The following is a 19,478-nucleotide window of genomic DNA, read 5'->3' as shown; positions in this document are numbered from 1 at the left end:
GTTCGCTGCTTTTTGATTCGCATGGTGTGATTACAGCAGCTGTATGTGACTGTTTTCTAAATAATTGTATCGATAATATTGTTCTGTACCAGCAATGCCTGCCTTGTTTTCTGCCTTATGTGTGCCAAAGGTCTGTCCTTAGAGTTATCTGCTTGCTTTTTTCTTTTCTTTGAATTTAATGTCATAATGACCAAGCACCAAGTGTCAATTTTGGCATTTTTACTTAAAGACACCATGATTATATTATAATTGGTTTTGCTTTGTATTGAATGGTGTATCTTTGTAAGGCCACTGATTTTAACGCTGTTTTATTACAGTGTTTGAAAAAACATTCAAAAAACATGATGGCCATACAACTGACTGACGGAAATAGATCTGAGTTTGGGCTTTGAGAAATGTGTAATTTTCTGAAATTTTATTTTAAAATGGGGTTAGGGTTATTAAGTGAAATATGCATAAAAGTAAATAGTAATAATTACATACATTGTCATTCTCCCATTTAATTAGTTGTGTTTTTATTTTATATCCCTTTTGCAAAGACACATAAAACATATTTTGGTTAAGGTCATTTATTTGTGTGCTTGTCCATATGAAGACTGACAGAATGTGTGGTTCTACTGACCTCTGTTGGTTAGTTATTAAGGATATTTGAAGAACTATTCATGGCCACTAGAGGTCGCCTGAGTAGCATGACATTCGAAAGACTGCATTCATTCATTCATTCATTCTCATCAAGATGACTGAATAATCAACACACATGCTCTTGATATTCCTCTATTACAAATGTTGAGTGATAAGATGGTAAACGATAAACTATGAAGCCGTTTAACAAAGAAACCAAGTTTCATTAATATCGTTTGTCTCATCCACATTCTGTCCTCGTGAGTTTTAAGGTGCAACAGTTAATATTATTTTTATCATAAAGCACATGTTTAGTTAACGTAATCATGTTTTATTTTGAAAATAAAAGCTCACAGAGAAATGTTTACATACAGAATTGTCACCAAGGGCTTTTGGCTGTATTGTCATTACAGTGTATATTCATCCAACACTTACAGTATTACCCTCCTTTGGTTTCAAACAAGGTTTAACAGTCAAGTAGCTTATATGGAAACGAGAGGATCGTTGAAACAGATTGTTTTACAATTATTGCAATATAAAATGTATCCTTGGCTGTTACATGCTACTGTACCACACATTTGACATATAAATTATATAATGTGAAATTGTGACTTGTCCTCTACATAAATAATAAATTCAAAACAACACATTTACATTTTCTTCATTAATAGAGTAGTAATTAAGATATAAACAATAAAAAAAACAAGACTATTTGTGGTAAAGCTGTTAATAACCAACACACAAAGTAATACTATGATAAAACACATATTAACAAAAATATTATTTTTTTAAATAACCATATAGTGTTTGTGCATTAAGTAGAGAAGCTGAAGCTGTGGTTGCTGGTTAAAGTGTGTCCAGTGTGTAAAAATGATATGGCATCTGATGGGGAGACTGCAGACTGTCACAAATCGAGGTCTCCTCTGCTCAACCATCCCTTTCACAAGTGTGCAAGGGAACTGCAGTACATATAGAAGAAGGCTTATTCTAAGGCTACTAAAAACTGTTGATTTTATTTATTTATTTTAAAGCACGTATAAGAAGTATACAAACATAGGCATTACTGTATATTTCCTTGTAAATGTTGCACACTGGTACAAAAATAACCTGGTTCTATGTAAAGATTAGAAATACAGATTAAATCACTGATTTAATCTGCACACAATCAGTGATATAAAACTGGTTTGCAGGGACCTCAGTGCTCCTGGCATGTTGTTATGTATCAAATAGCAACAGACACTAACATCAGCACCTTTCCATTTTCTTCTGTGGACATTGATTGATGGAAAAATCTGGATTCTCCAGAAATTATTATTTATTTCTCATCAAGAGGGGGATTTATAGTTAGAGTTGTTGGTAGAGTTAATTAGAGTTGGAAATACAGTAGTTGGTCATACAGTATGCAGAGGCTTACACTGGTGAAATCTGGTCGCTGATTGTTCACTGATGGAGGACTGAAGAGATGTTTTCAGGTGGAGTGAGGGACTGAATTGACTTGGGTGCCGGTGCTGGTGCCGGCTGCCGCTGAAGCAGTGGCTGGTGGGTAAAAATGGACATCAACAGCAACCGTAGTGAGACCCAAGGAGAGGTGGTGAGACAGGAGCAGGGGAGGGTTGCCATGTGAGATGCTGAGGCTGTGGTGGAGCGGTGCTGCACACTGCTCTGGACTTTGTAGGGTCAACGAGGTGTGCAGGCCCTCTTCACGCCTCGATGGAGGAGAGGGGGAAGGGGAACAGGAAGGTAAGGACAACGGAGGAGGCAAAGGATCCTGACACAGGCTGTGGTTGTCCCCTCTGTTACTGGTCCAGTCCTCGGCACACTGCAGCTGGATGTTGGGCTGGGACATAGTGCAGCCCTTCTCCTCCTCCAGGGAAGGATCAATCTGAAATATTTAAGAATACACTTCTTATATATCTATATTCATAGTGCATTGAACATTCTGTTGGAGGAAAATTTGAGATTAGGATTGTGCAGCAACTAGGTTAATCCCCTTAGATTCCAGACACTGGTGGTGGTGATAATGATGGTTGGCGTGGATTAGAAGGATCAAGACTGATGGATGTGATCTGAACTGGGCAATGATGAGCGCATGAATTCCACCAGCACAAATGGACTAAAGCAGAAAGAAGTATGACATCAATTAAAAGCACATGTGGCCTCAGCTGAACTCATCTATAACTATTAGCACATAAGCAACACTTATACTAGGGTGGAGTGGCTCAGTGGTTAAGACCGGTACCCTGTGTGTGAAAGACATCATGGTCGCAAGTTCGACTCCACCCCTGGCTGATTGTACTCAATTCCATTGTAAGTCGCTTTGGATAAAAGCGTCTGCTAAATGACATGTAATGTAACATGTAATAATACTACATCTGTATCATCTGTTTTTGGCAATAATTTAAGAATTGCAAGGACAACAAACCTTAAGTTGTATAAAATGACTCTTAGTTTGGCATGAAAACAAAAGCTGACCAGTACTTTAATTGATTGAGGGGAAAACATATTCTTTCCTCACTCTCTTATAGATTTTCTTCCCCAGTTTCTGCAACCTGCAGATGTTTCAACATGTGTGTGTTTGTCATCAAACCTTTGTGTCTAGAATGGCCTCATGATAAGTCTCCACAGAGACTGAGTGGTTGTCCAGAGTCAGTTGTGTATCCTCGTGAAGATCCTCAGCTGAGGGCTCCATCTGCACTGTGACCAGACTGGGCCCTGGAGGTCGGGCTCGGGTGTCTGACGTGTAAGGACTCTGCTCGATCACAGCCACGCAGTCGTCATCTTCAAAAGCTCTGTGCAAGGAACACGATGCTCGGATTTAATGTCTCGTTTACATATAGAGCTGAAATGATCAATTGCGCGGTCAGCGTGTTACTGCCTAGTAACAGTGAATTCACCTGTTTTCATACGTACGTCCTGCAGCACGGCGGTCAGGGTTTCGTGCAGGTACACCCAGATTTCTCTGAGCTGTTGGGGGACACGTAATTAGGCTTTGAAGAAATTGTTACGAACTGGTTTGCTCTGAATATGCTCAGAATTTAGTGTCATGATATTTGATATTTGGTTTTCTGACCTGCTCGGTTTGTGGGTACAGGTGGATTTTTCTGGACCACAGAATAGAACATAACAGTGATGAAGATGAAGGCCAAGGATACACCCACCCCCACAACAATAGGGATGTCATGTTTCTCCACCATGGGCAGCCATGACGGCTGGGTCACTCTGGAGTGTACAGGACAAGCAGAAGTGACATCTCGCTACACGTTTTTTACATTAATGGTGCATAAAGGGCCAGTTCATACTTTCTGCATCTGCAGGTCTGCAGACATCAATTAGGGTCAGCGTTATGTACTTATCGCAAATGTAAATGGCATTAATTTCTGCGTGCAGACCCAAAATGGACGACCGTGAGCACACCACGAGTTTGATTCCTGATGCAACAGCTGCACATTGTCCCTGTAGCACAACACTTTACAGTCCGATTGACTTCCTGTTTTTCAATAAACCAACCCCGACTATTTCCTGTAAGCTGTCAGCAAAAGATGCAGAGAGAAAGTTGCAAAGACAAACCATACATCACACAGCAATGCTCTAATCCCTCTTTCATTGAAGGCCACGTTGAATCACTCAGGGCTAACTAATAAAAGACAATGTAAATGTTTTTGATCAACAGCGGAAGTTTTAATCACCTTACACTATCTTACAAAGGCAAAGTTTTTCCAATGACCCACACTTACGATAAGAGGTGTGTACCTGCATGCTGAAAGACACAGTGAGGGTTAGTGACGTCCAATGGTGAAACTCAGTGGTGCGCACAGACATTTGGGAGGGCAGGGGCGAAAATTAAAAGGGCACCAGTGGGGCAGGCACCACTAGTATATAATTTAATTGAATAATTATAATAATAATTTCCCACATTACACATACAAATCGGAAATGCAAGGCTATTCATGCTTCTGTAAGTTTAATGTCTGCTTCCTAAATTGCACACACCAAACATTTTTAAATGCATTAGTAGCATGAAATAGCCATTGTTCCGTTTACTTTAATATGACCTACCTGGGATCATTACTGGTCATCGGTGACTGGGATGTGTTCCTCTTCAGCCACTCTGAAAGCTCAGTGTCATTGGTTGATTTGGCTGATTGAGCTGGGTCACCCTGCTGGGTCTCATTTAGTTGTTCCGGCTCAGACTGGTTCAACTGTGGGACGACATGGAACTCAGGGGCCGGTGTCATCAGATTGGAGATCTCGCCATGTGTGTCGATGGTTGAGATTGAGGGCTGTAGTGGTTGCACTGAAGATAGCTGAGGTTGTGAGGAAGTGGGTTTGGTTGTGAAGGGCCGACTGTGAACATGGGACGGCTGAGACGCGGCGACTGAAGCTGGACGTTGTTGGGAAGGCAGCAGAGGCTGGGTTGTTGGCGGCTCGAGACGGAACTTGGGTAAAAACCTTGAAATAAACGATTCTTGAGAATGAGTGTGAAGATCTTTCGATTGGGTCGGTGAAGGCTGTGGATGGTGTGGGTTTTCCATCTTGGTTTGAGAAATGAGTGTTGAGGTTGGCTTGTGGTCGGACTGGTAAAATTGACTTTCAGTGACAGGATCTGTGATGGCTGGTGGTCCACGATGTGAAATGAAACGCGGTGCACCAATCCGCCGTAGCTGTGCGGTGTGGGGGTCTACTGAGTCTGGGTCTGTGTCTGGGAGTAACTGCGGTGGCAAAATAGGGTGAGCGATCTGTGTGAGTAGCGGCTGAGTTGGACTGCTGGTTGATTCTGGTGACATCTCAGAAACTGCTCCTCTTGAAAATGTAGGGATTGTGGAAGCTCCATCACAGGCTGATGATGTGCCTGAAGTAGTAATAAAAGACTTACAAGTGGTTTGTCAAATAAAATCTAAAACATCATATTGTAACATCTCACACCAGTAGACGTGGTCGTATGTTTGTTAAGCTGAATCAGTTGCATTTTTACAGTTTAACTTTGTTCCCTCTTCAAAATGAATTTGTTAGTTATTACAAATATTATTATTTAAGTTATTACATTTCAGGACTTGTTGAAAAGTACATACATGTGGCTTCCTTGTGCTGTGACTGCACATGATGTTGCTCAGCAAAGGAATCACTGGAAACTGGTGTGTCTCCGTCAGTGTCGGTGATCTAGGAAAAAAAAAAACATCTTAGATACAAAATGGAAACATTTGGCATTAACATAAATGAACTACCTTGAAGCAGTGTTATACATGAGCATGTTACAGACCATTACTACCAGAACAACTGACTTTAAACATCACACACATACAAGAAACATTCACAGCTTCTGAAACACAAAATGTACGGATTTTGGAGCAAGTGCAGATTTATTTATTTTTTAACTGTACCAATATTATTAGCAAAACAATGTTTTGCACTAGGCTGAAGGATGCAGAATATTGTCCTAATGATTGATAATCATGTAAGACATTATTAGGTTGTAATGTACAAATGTGTAAAAATGCTGTTGCAGCTAATTTCAACTACTTTTAATACAATTATTCAGTCCAGGATGCACCTACAGGCTGATGCAGGTGATGGCAATATTATTTTTTCATTTTTGTAATTTGGATGTGTGAATTAATGTTTTTTTTAATGTTTACAAAGACAGAAACACAGATCTTAGAATCACAATGCACCATAGTCGATGAGCTTACTGTATGTGTACGTTTTTTCCACATAACAAAATGAGTTTACAAAGTACAGCATTTCTCTCTGAATGTCTTAAAGTAGAACATTATCTCTCAGAAGTGCTTCTAAGTAGTACTTAGTATAGAATAGTATCGGCACTGAGGTATTTGGGTTAATATATAGTGTCTCTCCATCACTGACGTCACCACACGAGCCACAGTGAAAACAACATGTTAACTCACAGCAGTCAAAACCAGGCTTATCTGCTTTCCTCTATCAGCTGGATGATTTTCATCTTAGGGCAAAAGACAAAATGAAAGACAATCCAAAAGAAATAAAAAAATGAAGTGATCACCTGTAGAACAGTTGCACAACTAATTGTCTGTTTACAAACCTATTTTCCTCAGAACACATTGAATATACATGTGATAAAATGTGATTTTTTTATCAACTTTAACTAACCTAATTTGCCATGTGTACATGTACATGGTAGTGCACATCAAAATATCCATATTTTAATAGGAGATTGAGACATTAAGAATGTAATGTTCTGTCTACAGCAGCCAGAAGGAGTTGAACCCTTTCTAATTCACGAATGAACCGTGAATTATTGTCAGAATACCTGTGACCGCGAGGACGGCGAGTCTCTGATGTCGTCCTGCTCGGTTCTCAGCGGTGCAGTAATATTCTCCTGCATCAGCCCACTGTACACTCAGTATATGTAGAGCTCCATTTTCTGCACAACAGTGAAACAGAAACGCTTTAAGCTTTTTCAACTATTTGTATTTGCTGATGAAAATAATTCCTAACGGCGCCACTACAGCCGCTCACCATCAACGCGCCTGTTGACACCGACAGGAGACTGTGTCTCTGCTTTGTCTCTGCTCCAGGTGTATGTGATGGGAAGAATCCCCACAGCTGTGCACGGTAGGACCACCGATGTCCCGATCCGGCAGCTCACCTGACCCATGAAGGTCACTATGATGGGGCTCACTGGGAAAAAAAAGCACAAGAGAAACATTTTTGCTGTCATATTCTGCATTTTAGGATGTTCAGGTGTCATTTTACAACACAAAGTTATCTTTTTTAATATTTGTATTTGTTAGAAAAGTGTACTTTTGTTGAGGATTGAGGAAATTGGTGGTGAATTAAACTGTGCTTTGTTTTAATAGCGGTGAAAAAACGTTACCAGTGACTCTTAGCGTAGCTTTGTCATGACTTTGACCCAGCGGGTTTGAGGCCGCGCACACGTACACGCCCTCATCATAGCTCCTGGCCGACTGGATGTGAAGAGTGGTATTTCTCAGTCTGTACAGAAAAATGTAAAGCTAATTCTGCCAAGGACACTAAACTAGTAAATGCCCCTGTTGCACATGAACTTACCCCAGAGCAACCTTGCCTCCAGTCTGCTTGGAGTGGCCTCTCTTGATCCAGCTCATGGAGGGTAAAGGATGACCTGCAGACACCTGACACTCCAGCATCACCCGAGCACCCACAGGCACCGTCAGCAGCTGGGGCCACACCTTCACTGATGGAGGGGCTGAATTGAAGAAAATATTGAAGAAAATTCCCTCAGTGGCCACAAGAAATCCTTATTATCTAAGAAGGTCGTACCCAGGACTGTTACTGTTGCTCGTCTAGAGGTGAGAAACCTCTTCAGGTGGATGTTGGAGGCTCTGCAGAAGTAGCTCCCACTGTCAAACTCTTGGATACTGCAGAGAGAACAACGACATCAATGGGGAAACATACATACAAACAATACATACGATGCACACGCACCTGAAGAAGTAGAGGTCTCCACTCGGCAGTGGAGTTACATGAGCTGTAGATGTGAGAGGCTGGTTGTTTTTGAACCAGGTGACCTGGGCTGCTGGTTTGCTGTATGGAGGTCTGCATGTGACTGTCACATTCTCACCTCTCTTTACTGTCAGGTTCATGGGCTGCTGTGCAAAACTCCAGTCCATTTCTGGAAACACAATATGTGTCATACTGTGTGTGTGTGTGTGTGTGTGTATACAGTGTAGCAGCTCTCAAAAATGTTTCCTTATTAATTGGACTTTAGTTTGTCTTATTTCCTCTTCCATCTGTCTCTGAGCCAGAGACAGATGAATGCTTTTTTGATATTGAAATGGTCACATAGAGATGTATAAATCAGTAATAGATTAAATTATTAAAGCAGTTTATAAAATAATTCAAATGTTAGTCAAAATGTTAATATTTACAAATGTATTTGATTAAATAATTGTGAATAAAGTGTTTTTTAATAGGGCAAAAAAAAAAAGTACTTGATTTTAAGTTGTTGTAAATGGCATTGTCCAAAGCTGAAACTATACATTTCCTAAATTTCTAACTTATTTCGGGGAAAAAAAAACACACATAATCCTGCAATGAAATCTGTGGTTGATGTCAAACACATTACCAGCCACTAGTAGAAAGGCTGGTTGGGACTTGATTGTTTCTTTCTGGTTCGATGCTTCGCAGTGATACAAGCCCTCGTCCTCTTTGGCCACATGCCTGAAGAATAATATCAGTATGAATCATAAAAAACTTTTTTGAACGGATCAAAACAGCTTCTGAGTTATGGTGGTAAAAACAGATACAGGTTAAAGTACATGCAACCGGAACTGCCACACGTGACGGTGATCTGGGATGGGTTAGCACTTGTTTAACCGATCCCAGATGTAATGTAAATTTTTATTTAAAATATTCTGTAGTGACTTATTAATTTTTAACTGTGGTGATATATTTACACATAGATCAATTAAAAAATACAAAAGCTGAGAAAAACTGCTCGTATTCAGCTTTACCTAATGAACTGATAGCAACAAATACCATCTTTGCATTCAGCAAAATTGCAATAATTACCCTCAATTTGATTCGATTTGTGAGACCAAACTATAGCTTTATCTTGCAGAAGAATTTACAACACAGGTCCCAAACTCGCGGCCTGCCTCCAATATCAAGTCATAATGAAGTATTTCTGTACGTTTCGTGTTTAATCATTAGATTCACACTGCGTCATGAATATGTTTTTATTGTAAAGCAACACACTTTAATTTTGAAATTCGGGCAAATATATCGTCACAGAGATAGTTATTACAATGCCATGATACAGCATTGTTATGTTGTTTTTTTCCCATCATCATGTTGTATTTTTTTGGGATTTTTTACTTAACCGGCCCCCTCCTGCTCAGTGGTCGCCCCAGGTCGCATGAGAAAATGCTTTACTCTGACGTTCACCTCTTGAGTCACATGCCAAGATATTAAATAAACTGACGACATATTCAATGCGTTCTAACCTGAAAAAAAACATAAAAGTACATAAAGATATATTTGAGGTGTACATACAACAGCATGTCCAATGTTGCAGTTTCACTCTGACATGTGCTCTGTCCATATGAACCATAAACTCAGCGCATCTCGATTCATCGTTATTATAACAATTCAAATTTGCTAAGTGATTAATATTCGTCTTGTCTGGTGCAGTGTCAGACCTGAATGTGAGCAGCTGTCCATTGTTCTGCAGGCTGAACAGGGCTGAACAGTCTGTCAGGTGGCAGCCGTTTTTGAACCAGTGCACCATGGGAACGGGGAAGCCATGAGCAGTACAGTGCATGGAGACCTCTGTTCCCATGGCGACGGTGATGTTGTCAGGGCCCTGGATGATCTGCAGTCGTCTGGGAATGCCTGCAGGACAAATGGACAATCAGAGGATCGATACGTTAGTGTGTAAAATGAGAGAGTCATTTTTATGATATAAAGCATCAGTAATCTTTTTTAAGTTTTTAAGATTTTAAGTTTTATAGACTCGGTTATAGCAAATGTTCTAGCAAAGACTCAAATGACAGAAAGTCAATCATACACTATTTGGATAATAAATATAGTATATTTTTGGGTTTTGTTGGCATTGCCTTTGCCAAAATGTTGGTTGCAAATAAAGTTTTTTACAGTATATACATATTGAATAATATGTGAAATGGCAGGTGTATGAGTGGAAGAAAGCATGAACAAATGATTTATGTATATGTGCTCACCTTGCACCGTTAGTGTAGCTGGTTTGCTCTTGGTGCTGATGTTCAGTAAAGGATTGTGAGTGACACAAATGTATATGCCGTCGTCCTCTAATGTGACATTGAAAAGACGCAAAGTACCGGACGTTTTCTTCTGGTTTCCACCTCCAAACTCACCCTAAACCAGTGAACACAACGGAACATTACAATAAAAAAAACGAATATGAATATTCATTTTGCACAGGTTTGTTTAACCGGTGACATCATGAGACACGTATGAAATAAACGCCACAGAACCCCAATGTCAAATGTCCGTCCCTGCGCACCTGAATCTGTCGACCTCTTGTGACCTCCTCTCCATCTTTGAGCCATGAGATGCTCGCAGGAGGTGAACTTTCCCCAGACACACACTGGAAGGAAACTCCTTCTCCTTCCCTGACTGTTTGGTCCTGGGGACTAAAGAAAACATTGTCCATACCTGGAACACACAGACAGACACGGATCAGGTAAGTGTGCGGTTAAGTGGCCTTTAGTAAACCTGAGAGTAGACCATATCGTGGCTGGACTAACTCGCAGTCTGAAGACCATGGACTCACCCAGTTGGGATGAAACTGCCAAGCTGGACAGGATGAGAAGGCAGAGGTGGGAAGTCATCTGTGGGAGCATCCAGATGGAGACACAGAAACACGTGCATCCTACTTCAACGCTCCCTATAGGAAACACAAGCTTCATTCATGCTGTCGACTCAGAGAGCGCGGTCACAAAAACAGGGTTTAGTGAGGGAAAGAGAAGTGTTGTTGTGTGCGCCGAAGTTACAGTAGTAAGTATTGAGCTCCATGTGGTTGATTTAAAGCTGCAGTATGTGACTTTTGCTGATTTTGTGTTAGTATTCTGCCTCTGTTTGAACAGAGTTGTAACATTATTTGTATGCTGCATCCGTCATGCAACACTATTGGCGCTTTTTTCACGACACAGTTCCAGCACGTCTCGACTCGGCACGTTTTGGTTGTTTGTGCTTTTCCATTAGCGATAGTACCTGCTAACCTGACATTTTGTTTTTGCTCTGGCGGCGTTCCAAGCGAGCTGAGCCGATACTAAACGTGCCGTCGACAGACTGCCGGCCACTGATTGGTCAGCGTGGCGGAACTGGAAGAGCCATGAGCGCGACGTCAGACACAGAAATCGGACCGAGCCATGCCGAAGTGCAGATCAGTTAAAAAGACTTTTACAATCCTGAAATCCCTTGGTAAATCTCCATCATTTACCAAGGAAATGTCTAAAATCATAACATTTAAGAGGAGTCTGGTGTATTTAGTGACAGATTTCTGCCATATTTCAGTTCAGTGACTGTGTGTCAGACGGAGTCTGTGCTCCAGTCATGCAGGATCTTGACTTTACAGTTTTTCAGTTTTAATTTCCTCACTTCTGTGTCTGAGATAATAATGTGAGAGCTGCATGTGCAACAAAACAAAACTAATAATGTTATAATGTTTTTGGTGATATATACATGGAAATAGATTGGCAACTAACTATTTTATTGTGTTTAATGTATACATTACATTCCACTGACTTTTCATGTACACGATGGGAAAAGATGTTGAAATGTTGATGAGAACAGATACGTGTGATGAGAAGATTTTTTTCTCATACTGTCCCCTTTGCATACGTTCACGTTTCATCCATGTCCTGCAAATGTATTCAGCAGATGAATTTATTATTTATTTATTATTCTCTCTGTGTCTCTCTAGCTCTAAATGACACCTCCCTTTGCTTCTTTTTTTTTGGTCGTGAGTCTGTGGCACTGCAGCGAGCTCAGCTTTGTCCTCTTTAGTCCCTTGAATCCTTGAATAACTAACTGATCCACTTTATAAAGCTCACACTGTGACCCTCCACTCAATGGAAGTGACATGAAAAGAGGCTGCGGAGCTTTGTACTGTGAAGATCAGTTATCGGTCCCTGCATGGACGGCTACCCGTCTGATTATATGGGCTTTCATGATCCCCTCAGTATGGCCATTTAAGGACTGATCCTCTGTTGTTTGCATGTGCCACACATTTAGTGTGTACACTGTTGCATTTGCACGAGTAAAGGAGTGAATGTGTGAGAGGACGATGATCGGAAACATGGCAAAGATATGATTTGTAAATATAGGGTGAAATGTGGAATTTGAATATAAGGTTGTTGTAAGGATGAAGTTGTAAAGCACATTTAGCGCCAAAATATTGCAAAAGAAACTTTAGTTAAATGCACATTTCCATCCACTGCTACAGTGTTGGAGCACAGCGTGTGACGTGTGGTGCTAGTTCTCCATGTAACTGCTCTTCTGCCAATAAACTTCTGACATGATTAAAGTTATAGTGTCAGTGTGGGAGAAATCAAATATACAACTACTAAAAAAAAACAAAACAGACATGTCTCCAATCTTGAAGGACGTTCTGGTCACACACACGGGAAATGACATGCTTGGATGAGCCATGTACTGACCCACTGCTTTAACAGACCTTGTTGTTTTCTTTTTCTTGAGCTTTAAGGCTTTTACTGATTGACGCTGAATAAACGACGAGCCGATGCAAAATATTAAAACATTCATTTACATTCGCCCTCTATATTTACACCGAGAGCAACACAATTATGCAAATAAATGATAGAAATTTAAGGAAAAAAAGAGGAAACGGGTGGAGTCGCTGTCTGATGAGTTGTGATGAGCTAAACAAAAAAAGGAAAACTTTTTTTATTTATTTGGATGTAAGAAAAAATGTCTTTCTTCTAATGTTCCTCTCTGCCTCTTTAATTTGTTTTCAAATATTTATTATCGCACTAGCACAGGGTGTAACAACTTGGTCATTACACTGTATTAAGTACGTTTTAAAGGCTTGAATACAGCCTGTTTTATATGAAAGAGGGAACAATGTATAAATACTTAGGTCTTTGAAAATCCCGTGCACTACTAAATTAGGTAGGGATTAAATCAGATTAATACACAACGTTTGAAGAGAACTGAACTGAAAGAAAACCTGAAGATGTTAACACATTAGTCATGAACTAAGAGCATCAATGAATTGCTTGATCATTTGAGGAGAGTTAATGGCTCGTCATACCAACATAATAGTAAGAGCATGTGGGTGTATTTGTTTGACTCACACCGGACCGTTTACACTGGTTAGCATGTCATTAATATTGTTGGGCACCCACACTTTTAATACTTTGTCTCTAATTAAATTCAGCGGTGAGTCAGTGCCTCTCATCATGTGGCACTAATGTACGTTCTCAAAATATTTTTAAATACTCTCTCTCTCTCTCTCTGTGTCTGCTTATCCTGGTGAACATCCACACAACAGCACAGATTCAAAAACACTGTATTTACTTCTATGAACTTTGTGTTTGATTTCAACAGACGTTCATGAGATAAATGCAAATTCAGTTCATTTTCAGTGGTTGCTCTGCAGCACACTGTGTGGTTTGGCTGAGTGAGGGCTGAATTTGCATTTGATTGAAAATGGGGGGAAAAAAAACAAAACGTGAACAGCTACAAAGAACACAACACACATACATGTGTTTTAAAAGAAACATACAATGCAAAATGGATCCAGGTCTCGTCAGGAGCAAACCATAAAACGCTTATATATCAAAACACCGCTGACAATATTGATACTTACTTTATTTCAAGGTTGGTTTCTGTGCAGGTTTGCGATCGCGTGGAGTCGGTCTCTGTTTCCCAGCTGTCGCCTCGACAGAAGCTGCTTCTCTGATGTATTTGCTGAGCTGGATGCAAGGAAACAGAGAACAACGAGCAGCAGCCACTTATATGAACTGCCCCCAACAAACACATGCACACACACACACACACACACACACACACACACACACACACACACACACACAGGTTTGTGCAGTCTTCTTTGGACACTGCATGGACTTCCACTCATTTGGAGAGCCTAAACAAAGTATCACCCATATCCTTAACCATTCAACCAGTCAATATCTAACCCTGACCTTCACCTAAGCACCATTTAAGTGAACTAGGTTAGTTGGTTACCTAGGTTACCAAATAAATGAAGCATTAAGTTATACAAATAAATCACAGAGTCAAAACACTGACTGATGCAATTGAGGCAGAGCAAGTCCCACACAAATATTGCGTCATTCACTTCACTATAGCTTGAGTAACAAAACGTGCAGAAACGTGCGTGACACAATGTTGCAAAAGCCAAAAAGTGATTTGATTTTCCCAACATTCTGGTGATGTATCAGGAGGAACGATGGACAAAATGACTGCTCTGTGAGAAAGTATCTACCTGGCAGAGTTGGAAAGAAATGAATTAATTCGGTTGATTTTTTTTGTGTACTTTGTAAATTTGAAATTTGACTTTTACTTTTTCCTAAAGTATATATTTTTTTGGAGTCACTGTACTTCGCATCCGATACTGAGTAAAAAATGTTGACCTGAAAAAGTCAAGAGAAAGTTAAATCATTTGTGACCTTTGACCCATTTTGACTAATACATTATGTGTTTACATGTTTGACTTTGTCAGCACTTTAATTTGTAAAGGTTTTCCTTTAAAGCCCACATAGACCGGAAGCTCCAATTAACGCTGCGTTTGTGTGTGTGTATCTGCGTCATTACCTCGTTTATGAAACCCTAACGTTTCAGAACAACAGTTCAGCCACTGCTGAGAAAATAGTGTTGTATTGTACAAATAGTAACAAATTGTACAATCACAGGACAGTAGGAAAGCTCTCGTTGGCTGGCCAATCACAACACAGTCCACGTTCTGGGGGTGTGGTTTTGGTCTGAAACAGCGCGGCTGACGAGAGCGTCAGTGAGGAGATATTTTGATTGGCTCGTTTGCAGCGATTAGTAGGATTTTAACCATGAAAACAAGTTAATATATGTAAGTAGACCTCCATAACTAACATATATGTGTGATACAAGCATTCTATGTCGCCTTTAATTAAAAACAATTTTGTTAGAATTTCCTTGTTGCACTGCACAAGAAAGAACCCCAACTTTGTTATTAAAGTAGAGTACATTTTATTTAAACAAGCTACTTTTTTTTTTACTTTAACTTGAGTTGATGATAAAAGTACTGGTGAATGTGGGGCCCATTGTAGTGAGTGGTTAGTATTCTTGCCTTGCAGCAATATTTTTTCTCAAACATGCAATATGGGGATTAGGTAAATTGGACACTCTTAATTGACAATAGGTGTGAGAGTGAGAGTGGATGGTTGAATGGCTGTTTGTCCCTATATGGCCTTGTGTCCAGTGTGTACCCCGCCTATTGACCTATGTCAGCTGAGATTGGCACGGCTCCCCCCACGACCCTCCTGTGGAGGATAAAGTGGTAGAAAATAGATGGATGGATGTTTGAATGTGGCACTGGAAATCACCAAGTGCATAATGTTATAATGCTGAAGAAAAGTTCAAGGTTTCACCAAAGTCCACACCGTCTGTTGGCAAGAAAGAATCACACAGACTTGACTGGTACTGCTCGACTGCAAGGCTACTGCTGGTTACATCTACGCTCTGTTGCTATTTAGTAATAATAATAATAATAATACATTTAATTAAATAATGATCTCATAATATTACAGCTTTTTTTCTCGAAAGAGAATTCAGGAAATTCCTGATTCCCTGATACTTCTAGGAAAGTTTGTCCTTTATAATAATAAAAGTGTTTGCTTGACAACCTGTGTCAGAAACAGAAGTTGGGCGTGAGAAATTAAGAGGAAAAAAACCATTTGCTTGGCAGTGGACCTGCTCCTCTGTAAAGGTGAAGGAAAAAAATGTTACCACACCCAAGAAATTCCAGCATGTCTTTCATTAGAGCGCTAAATGAATTATTGCTGACCAACAATCTGCCCATGTGTTTACTCTGTTTCCATGGTCACTCACTAAAGCTCACAGGCCCACCGAAACTATCACGTGTCACCACGCCCTTATTAACTTCCTCTTCTTTTTTCAAAGAGGTGAATGAGAAAGTGTTTATGAGGGTTCTGTCTTGTGTTTAAATAGCCGTCTCTACCATGGTGATCATACACACACACATATGCACACAGGTGTGCACACACTGCATTGACTTCCATTCACCTGCACAGCCTTAACAAAGCGTTATCCCTTACCTTAACTATAACATGTTAATACCCAACCTTAATTATCAAATCAAAAGAAATTAGCTTCTGCCTCAGTAGGACCAGGTTTTGGTCCCCTTGAGGACTACGGGTCCTGACAAGGTCAGTGTTTGTGCCAGAAAATTTCCTGAAGTGGTAACAACTACAAGAGCTCACATGCTCGCAAAAGTAAATGTTTACCTACACTTGCATCACCTGTATTTGTTGGATGTGTTGCCCACCTTGCCTCACCTTTTACTCAGAAGTGACGCAACACACACAGTGACTCCCAGATTTGTGAATGTAACAGGAAACTGTTGTTTCCTGTGGCAGGTGAGTCACTGTCTTTGTGGGACAAGAGGCCATTGTATCACATTGTCCCAAATATAAGGTTATAGGACAAATATTCATTGTGTAAATGTGTTCTCAGAGGAAGACACAAAGGAATGGTTCACACTTTGAATTGGTGTTTATGTTGGCAAAGCACAAAGAGTGAACTCAGGGAGACACCTTCACTGTAAAGGTCATTAAGACCTCAAAATCTCAACAGCTGACACTAAGCATCAGTGGAGAGAAAAAAAACCTTTTAACAAGAGGAAATCTCTGACAGAACCAGACTCAAAGATGTTTCGACCGTTTGGGGTGAAAGGAAAAATGGGGGACAGAGGAGAGATGGAGGAAAGAGGGAGGTGAAGAGAGAGACCAGGAGCATATACTGTATAACAGTTGCACTAAGTTATAGGTTTAGACAGGACAGTCCTGAATCAGTTATGACATGTTTATGGTACTACAATATAATTAACCCACGCAGCGGCACAGCTAGATAGTTGAAAATAAATTATACTGATATCAGTTTTAATCATAGCATAATCATGATAACACTACTACTACAACTGCTAATGATAATAATAATAATAATAGTCCTGCAACTGGATCCTGCAGCCCAGGGGTCACCTGCAAGATGAGGACAGAGAGATAGAGAGAGAGAGAGAGAGAGAGAGAGGAGGAAGGAAATACACAAGCTATGGAGAGAAAGAAGGTTAATGACATGTAATAAAGTCATATTTATATCCTGAGTGTGAGGGAGTGAGTGGGAGTGCACCACAGCAGTTCAGTCTAGGTCTACAGCAGCATAACTAGCAGGTTGTTCATGTTCCCCTGAGTATATGTTGTGCTTTCTAATATCCTATAGAAGGATGTATAGGCCCTGAGACACTGAGTCCTGTGGAACTCCATAATTAACTTTTGTGTACAACGAGGCATTATCACTGACATGAACAAACTGGAATCTATGAGATAGGTATGAATCAAACCAGCAGAGGGCACTAAAATCCCAAGATTCCCCATAATAGAACATTACAATCAATGGTGTGAAATGCAGCACCAAGATCTAACAGGGCAAGTATAGAGACTAGACATTTATCTGAGGCCAAGAGAAGGTTGGTGGTAACTTTAACTAATGATGACTAATGATATATGATATTAATAATAATAATAATAATAATAATAATAATAATAAATTTAATTTAAAAGCGCCTTTCAGGTCACTCAAGGACACTTTACAAACAGAATGAATTAAAATTACACAATTAGATAAAACCAAAAAACACATAAAATCAACACAATAAAATAGGGAAGTGACGGTAAAAGCAGGGAGGTTAGAGGGAGTAGGCGTTTTGAGTTTTGAGTCTTGATTTGAAGGGGTGGAGAGAGTCACAGTTACGGAGGTCAGGTGGTAGTGTGTTCCAGAGCTGGGGAGCAGAGCGGCTGAAGGCTCTGCCCCCCCATAGTGCTGAGGCAACTGTCGTTTCTGCTGTAACTGTACCTGGTATTCCTTATGTTGTTGGGACCTAAATCTGTTTACATGGTCGCATTATGGGAACTGATACTGCTGATACTTTTTTCTCCATCTCCTCAGTCTGTGTCATCACAGACATCCAGCCACCCAGTCAACTTCAACTCCTACCATAGCCACTTACCTGCCTGCCCTTTACTATTCCACCCATTTTGTAACAAACCATTTACTACATTTTCTAGGATTTTAGAAAAGGAAGGCAAGATTGAATATAGGTCGGTAATTTGCAGCATGCATTTCAGATGAGTCTCAAGCAAATGAGTGAGACAATCATGCAAAAAAAATTAAATTAGACAGAGAGACTAAACTTTCACCACAGTTTCATAGGGACACAACTGTCCCTGTTTCAAAGTAAAAGCACTCCTCTGTTTCAGTTCCCCAAATTCCTTTTCAATGAGACTTTTATTGGCATGCAGCTTCATCCCTGTGCAAACAACAGTGAGTAAAAAACCCACTCCTAAAAATAATGTAATTGTCCTTAGTTTGAAAGTTAGGTGTTGACACAGACACTGATGCACATATTCAAATATAATAATATATTTAACCTTTTAAGCTTAATTTAACTTGTTATGACATTCTGGATCTTTGATTGAGGAAATTTTAACTGACCACAACCTGCTGTAGAGAGTCTAATAAAAGAACAAAGATACATTTAAGGGTGTCATTGAGGTCCCTCTTGTTTGGCACTCCATGATTTTCCACCTGATAATGTGATCACAATGAAATTATAAATTAAATTCACTTCCATCTTGCTGAAAATGTAGTCCCAGTCTGCAATGACTCCAGCCACTCCAGCCAATCAGTGAGCAGGACAAGGTGACAGTGTCTCAAACCCTAACAAGAACACAAAAGGGCTGCATCTGTACAGCTCACCTGGTAGCTCACTGACGTTGTGGAGGCCCTCTACTGTGATCTGGATTTGAGTCCAGCTTGGGTCCTTTTCTGTTTCTCTAATGCCCCCCTGTCATTAATGCCCCCTCTCAAATGATAAACACCACAAAAAAACAAAAACATAAGACTTCTTTTAGGAAGTGACAGAGATCACAAACAGGACTGTAATGGAACCTATTTTAAGCCTCGTCTCATGCAGGACGTTTGTTTTTGTGATGTGACAGATCAATCAGTGGCTCCTCCTTGTAAAAGATTGTGTAGTATGTGTAGAACTCGCAGTGTGAACTCACAGCGACTGCAGAGACCCGCCGTCACGAGACATCATGTCATCC

At 40.2% G+C, this 19,478-nt stretch overlaps 1 protein-coding gene across 1 annotated transcript; it reads right to left on the bottom strand.

Moving 5' to 3' along the window:
• Window positions 1–1,013: 1,013 nt before the first annotated feature.
• LOC131464195 (uncharacterized) lies at window positions 1,014–14,034 on the bottom strand. Its single transcript, XM_058636556.1, has 19 exons — window positions 13,949–14,034; window positions 10,889–11,002; window positions 10,619–10,770; window positions 10,317–10,470; window positions 9,777–9,969; window positions 8,702–8,796; window positions 8,062–8,248; window positions 7,897–7,994; window positions 7,666–7,822; window positions 7,472–7,590; window positions 7,114–7,275; window positions 6,905–7,018; window positions 6,525–6,577; window positions 5,691–5,778; window positions 4,678–5,470; window positions 3,692–3,840; window positions 3,516–3,585; window positions 3,209–3,410; window positions 1,014–2,503 (listed from the first exon to the last, which is right to left on the bottom strand). The coding sequence occupies exons 2-19, from the start codon at window positions 10,956–10,958 to the stop codon at window positions 2,090–2,092; spliced, it is 3,270 nt and encodes a 1,089-aa protein (XP_058492539.1). The 5' UTR covers window positions 10,959–11,002; window positions 13,949–14,034; the 3' UTR covers window positions 1,014–2,089.
• Window positions 14,035–19,478: the final 5,444 nt, after the last annotated feature.

Source organism: Solea solea, chromosome 8 (genome assembly GCF_958295425.1).
Source record: "Solea solea chromosome 8, fSolSol10.1, whole genome shotgun sequence".
In the NCBI taxonomy this organism is placed as follows: domain Eukaryota; kingdom Metazoa; phylum Chordata; class Actinopteri; order Pleuronectiformes; family Soleidae; genus Solea; species Solea solea.
This window is presented reverse-complemented; position numbering and strand designations above follow the sequence as displayed.

What these genes read in the sequence shown, in the direction of transcription:
- LOC131464195 (XM_058636556.1), bottom strand. Translation starts at nt 10,958, where the DNA reads ATGCTCCCACAGATGACTTCCCACCTCTGCCTTCTCATCCTGTCCAGC. An exon ending in GGAGGCAAGGTTGCTCTGGG is followed by an intron (nt 7,591 to 7,665) that starts GTAAGTTCATGT and finishes TTTTCTGTACAG; the next exon opens with ACTGAGAAATACCACTCTTC. An exon ending in AGCTACGCTAAGAGTCACTG is followed by an intron (nt 7,276 to 7,471) that starts GTAACGTTTTTT and finishes TTTTTTTCCCAG; the next exon opens with TGAGCCCCATCATAGTGACC.